This window comes from Capra hircus, chromosome 23, assembly GCF_001704415.2.
Source record: "Capra hircus breed San Clemente chromosome 23, ASM170441v1, whole genome shotgun sequence".
Classification (NCBI taxonomy): Eukaryota; Metazoa; Chordata; class Mammalia; order Artiodactyla; family Bovidae; genus Capra; species Capra hircus.
Genome location: NC_030830.1, coordinates 26,859,673 through 26,865,404, shown reverse-complemented (window position 1 = coordinate 26,865,404; position 5,732 = coordinate 26,859,673). Strand labels below are relative to the sequence as shown.

The window sequence follows — 5,732 nt, the reverse complement described above, 5'->3', positions numbered from 1 at the left end:
AAAGCCATTCCTCAAAGGGGTCCACATTTCTGGCTACGTTCGATAAGCTTGGCAACCTGGTGGGGTGGGTTCGGAGTCACGGAAACTTTAATCAGAAAAACTTGATTAAATTAGTTTTTTTTTTTTTTTAACTTCCTTGTTCCTTCACTCCAAGGAGAGTCCTTGGAAAGAAGCCATACTTTGTGCTTGGCATTTCGATCAGGAAGTGGGCGTGTGTGTGCAGTACAAGTGTGTACCGTATCTGGAGACAAATGGAGATGGGCTGGAAGTATAGAGCGGAGAAAAAAAAAAGCGGAGAGACTGAGACCACAGCTGCAGGGGTAGGATGACAGGTAAGAAGACGAAGTGCGATCCGAGGCGGGGGAGGGGAGGCTGTGTTGGGTGTGGAAGGGGCGGGATGGCTGGAGGGTGGTGTTTGGGAGGGGAGGCTTTTCGCCTTTAAAGGTCCGGAATACCGGAGAGCGTGGGCGCTAAACCGTAGCGGGCGTGGCCAGTCCGAGACCGGGAGGCGGGGCGCGCGAGGCCACGCCTACGGCCGTCTGTCCCGCGCTTTCCGGAGCTCTGCTTGGTGTTCGCCGCAAAATTCCGTGGAAGAACCACCGGATGAATGGCCCTCATACTGGGATGGGGGCCCCGGGTCCCCGCGGGGCTCCAGATCTCGCAGACTCGCCCCGCAGCGAGCAACGCTCCCGGCTGTTTGCGCGCGAGGAGGGGCGCGGGGCTCCCTCGGCCCCAGGTGCCCCGAACCCCTCGGCGGCGAAATGGAGCCGCAAGCAGGGCGGCACCCACGAGGACTGCGGGGCGGGGGAGAACGCGGACTGTGATTCCTGGGTCCGAGATAAAGTGCTCTTTCTTTTGCACCCAGAGAGGTGGTTGGGGACTCAGGGGGACGCCGAGCGGGAAGAGGTGGCCGATGAGGAGGACCTTTTCAAAGCGCAAGGACAAGACCGGGAACCCAACTGCTCTTCTCTCTTTCCACGGAAAATTCGAATTTCTGGCAGCCGTGTAGACGCTCCCTCTCGAGCTCCCAAACACCTGCTCGTGCGGGTCTTGGATTATGAGGTGACACAAGAAGTCCTGGAGGTCGCATGGGCGAAGGGCAGCATGACCACGCTGACAGAGGAGCGCTCCATGACCGCGGTCACTTTCCGCGCCAACAGGGAGTGAGACGCGTTGCGGAGCGCCAGGATCCCTGGAGAATCCCGCGCTTTCGGCGCAAAGAGAAACACCCGTGTCCACGCAGAGAGGATCGTTTCACGGACCTGATAACCGGACAAGATTTAGTGGGCTAGAGGAGCCCGAGGAATGTTCGGGAACGGTGAAGCAGCGCTTATCAAGAAAATGCGCTTCCGGAAACTCCAACCTGTGATTAACAAAACTGCAAGAACCTTTTAAGAGTCTGGCGGTGCTCTCCAGGAGAGAACAAGGGCACCCAATGAAGACTGAACTGTAAGCAACAAATACCTCCTTAAATACTGTGGCTTAAATACTGTGACGGTCTGCGGACCTTAGAAGAGGGAAATAAATGTATTTTCAAATTTGTAGAACGCGGGGATTTTGAAATAAGAAAATCTATTGTTACTTCTTATTTTGCAATTCCTCTCAGTTGGTCTCTTTTCTGCCTCCGCCCCCTTTCTCTGCGAGACCTGAAAGCTGAAGGGAAGTTGGCTCTCTGCCAAGGGGGTGGAGGTAGGAATACCTGGGGAGAGAGGCTTGTTTTAAAACTGAAATAGAAAGTTAAAAGAAATGGGAAAATAAAATGTAAAACAATCAGTCAGTAAACAAAATCTCTCTTTGTTACTCTTCTGATGTGCACATCTTTCTTCTTCTTTTCTTTGTTTCACATTTAACTGTTAGGGCTTCTTCTATGCAGGAGACCAGAGGTCGATCCCTGGGTCGGGACGATCCCTTGGAGAAGGAAATGGCAATCCACTCTAATATTCTTGCCTGGAGAATCCCAGGACAGAGGAGCCTCACGGGCTACAGTCCATGGCGTCGCAAACAGTCAAACACGACTGAGCGACAAACTCAAGTGTTGAGAAGAAAAGAGGCGCTAGGAGAAGAAGGGAGGAAAACGGAAGGCAGAACTTTGAAAGTGAAATGCCGTTTAAAAGGACTTAACCCCAAAGTATCTAATTTAGTTCAGTAAAAATGCCATTAATATGAAAATTTTAGTTATTTTAATGTTTGAAATACTGCAGATAAAGGTAGATAGAAATGTATAATTTGCCATAAAATGACTATATCTTATTCAGAGTTTCTATTAAGATTTGTAATGAAGACCAAATCAAAAATACATCTCTCTTGATGGTGTTGGAGAAAACAGTTTCTTTTGATGCTATTGAAACAACTCATTATTATTATTATTATTTTAAATTTTTTGTTAAACACCATCTTTATTAACTCTAGTAGTGGGGCCTGGTTTGAAGGTGTGTGACAGCAAAGCACTCCCTCTAGAGATGATCTGATGAACTGAAGGAGTATCCGGTTACTGCAGGAATTAATGAAACAAGTGAGGACTCTGACTCTTAAGGAGTAAACTATTGAACATGGCCTCCTCCCAGACTCCTTTTCCCCTTATTTTCAGTTTAGAGCTTGACAGACCCTCAGATGTGGTCTGATCCACCTCTTGCCAGACAAGACAGGTAAGATACATCCCTGTTTCACAGATGAGTCAACCTAGACCTGGAGGTCAAGTGGTCACACAGCTAGTTACTGCATATGCTTACTAAGTAGATAATATGATCTGGTCATCTCTCTTGTAAAAGTTTGGGGATGGCCTTTAGGACTTAGTTCTAGGGAGTCAGAGATAAGTGAGGGCAGCCTGGGTTTTCTGACTCATGTTTATGAGAAATCTAACGCTAAGATTTCTAAGTGTTAGATTAGAAAAACATTTAAATCACCTTGGTGTTCCTGTGTCTGGCCAGGCCTGCAGCCTGGAGACTCACCACTACCAGTTCTCAGGCCACTGTGACCCTCACTTGAGTGGAACTAAGTATCTTGAGAGCTCATCTGTGCTCAAAATTGCTTGGTAGTTCAAAAGGGTAATACAGACTCCATGAAATGAATTATCTTCTTACGTAACAACCCTGCCTGGCTCCAATGTGAGGTTTAACTTAGCAGACAATTTCAGATCTGACTTAATAAGTTGTTGAGATTTATTTATTTTCTTTTTAAATAATTTTAAAATCTTTAATTCTTACATGCGTTCCCAAACATGATGTTTGGAAAAGCCTCTTTAAAGTTGACCCAAAACAGTAGTGTCTTTCCCTTGCCTTCTCTATGGAGCAAACTCAGGAGCTGGACTACTTGGGTTCGAAACCACTCCACCTCTAAGTAACTGTGCACTGGGGCAAGTGCTTCACATCTCTGTGCCTCTGGGTCCTTAACTGTTAAATAAGAATAATAAATAGTATCAACCTTACAGAGTTTTTTCCTAGGATTAAGTTAGATCAAAAATATTTTGAACAGTGCTTGACATATAGTAAATGCTCAAGGTTAACGATTAGTATTGTTTTTATTGTTTAGTTCACTTTAGGCTTTTATTTAATAAAAAGCATCAGAAGGCACACAACACAAAAAAACTTATAGGTCCTAAATGAGTGGTTTTTATGGACTTTTTCTACATTCTTCGAAGAAGAGGTTTATTTCTAGCTTTTCCCAATGTTTAATAGATCAGTAAATACATTCCTTAAATTGCTTAGTAATAGCCCCCCTTCTCCCCAGCTTGTGATAAGATTGATCCTAAGTCTAAGAGGCCTAAGTTGCGCTGCGCTTCACAGCCTTTGAAGAAGATTCACAGACTGCTTGATTCTCTGGCAGCTACGAGCTTGCAGTACTTTCTTTAGGACCTGTCAGGTTAGTCTGTCTGCCCTCTGGGATTTGAAATCTGGCACCCTTGTCATCTCAGAAAAGCAGAATAAGAGAATTTTCATTTCATCTCCTGTCTTTCAAAAATGTATTTATTCTAGTCAGCCAAATTCCTTTAATCCAAATGTTTGGGTTAATTTTCTTTCCTTTAAGTCAAAATTATTTTTAAAGCACTTATCAACCTCCCTGCCAACTGCCTACAATATCATAGATTTTCTTTTAAAAGCTGTCTCCCTGATGTAGAAAGTCAGAAGTTGAAGTCCTGTTGGGTTTGCTTCACAGGTGTTCCTGATCCCTGAGCAGAATCCTGTCGTGAACAGAAGCTGAGGAATCTTCCAGTTAACAGTGTCCTGGGAGTGAACCAAACGGAAGCTTGGGCATCCTCAATGCCAACTTGACTTAAAGCCAAGTCTCTGAGAATGACTGGGTCTTGGATCTTTGGTCTTACTTCCACCTCACCAAAAATGGATCATCTACAGCTGTCTTATGTGGATGAATCACAGCAACGACTTTGGAAGCCAGCTGACCACTCAAGTGGCCAAAGACATAGGACAGCCACATAACCGCCAGGGATCAAGCAAGTGTCAGCCTCTTTTAACCTTTGTCCACAGTCTGCGTCAACTTTGAGAGTCATTACATTCCACTTGCTGATCTTATTCTTGTTGGTCATCACTAGCACTTGATGTGCCTTTTTGCTTAAAAAAAAAGAGAAAGGATAAAGAGAAAAAGCTCTCCATCAACAGAAAAAGTTACGTTCAATGCAAAAAAAAAAAAAATTAAGGAAATGTTAGTTTGTGAGGAAAAAGAAAAACAAACACTCACCCATGACCCCAGATCTCTTTTAATTGGTATGTTTCCAGTCTTGTTTTATTTATTTGGTTTTTTAATGTATGTATATATGTGCATATAAATGTACAACTTTTCTGAGCATACTGCTACTGCTGCTAAGTCACTTCAGTCGTGTCCAACTCTGTGCGACCCCATAGACGGCAGCCCACTAGGCTTCCCATTCCTGAGATTCTCCTGGCAAGAACACTGGAGTGGGTTCACTTTCACTTTCTGAGCATAAACAGTATATAAAATCTGAGTATTGTCTTCATATAAACTAATGTATACTAGGATGCTATTCAAAGTATGGTCTGTGAACCAGCAACTTGGGCATCATGAAGGATGGGTTTTTAAGAAATGCAGAATTCTAGGCCCTGCTCTTAAGTCTGTTGAATCAGATTTCTCATTTTGTCAAGATCCCTGTGTGATTCACATTGAAGCTTGACAGGTATTGACATATATGCTATATTTACTGCTGTATCCTACTCTGTCACTTACAAAAACTGAAAAAAAATTATTGTTTATACATTCCTCAGTAATTGTTAACAATGTTGTGGAAATAACACTGTAGAATTATGAAAACATTTAGAGATTACAAAAGAGTGCAATATGTATTGCTGTGTGAATTGGCAAAGCGATCTCTAATAAGTTTTGTCTTCTTTTTTTTTTAAGCCTTATTAGTCTAAAGTTTTCCTAATGAAAGACTGATTGGTTATTGAAGGTCAAACTATTTCAGAAATGTGATTCTTTTATTGTCTAATAATGTGAAACAATACTTAAAAATCTCCCTAAGGGAAGTGGGCAGGAAGTCTTTAAAGAAAGCCCAATTACAACACTTACAGGCTGAGTCAGGACTTGCCAGCCACTAGTAATGAATTGGGAGGGGGTGGGGGGGGGAGGTGGAGCCTGAATTTGAATTAACTGATTCAGATAAGAAAACAAAGACTGTGACTCTTGAACATCCTGACATTCTTATAACTGTGGTCAGTACTTTGCTCTTTAATTAGGGAGGGCAAATCTTTATAACTTTGTTT

The 5,732-nt window shown here is 43.5% G+C and overlaps 1 protein-coding gene across 1 annotated transcript; it reads left to right on the top strand.

Moving 5' to 3' along the window:
• Positions 479–4,567, top strand: C23H6orf141 (chromosome 23 C6orf141 homolog). The gene is made up of 2 exons (XM_013970828.2): positions 479–1,449; positions 4,153–4,567. The coding sequence occupies exon 1, from the start codon at positions 604–606 to the stop codon at positions 1,165–1,167; it is 564 nt and encodes a 187-aa protein (XP_013826282.2). The 5' UTR covers positions 479–603; the 3' UTR covers positions 1,168–1,449; positions 4,153–4,567.

What these genes read in the sequence shown, in the direction of transcription:
- C23H6orf141 (XM_013970828.2), top strand. Translation starts at nt 604, where the DNA reads ATGAATGGCCCTCATACTGGGATGGGGGCCCCGGGTCCCCGCGGGGCT.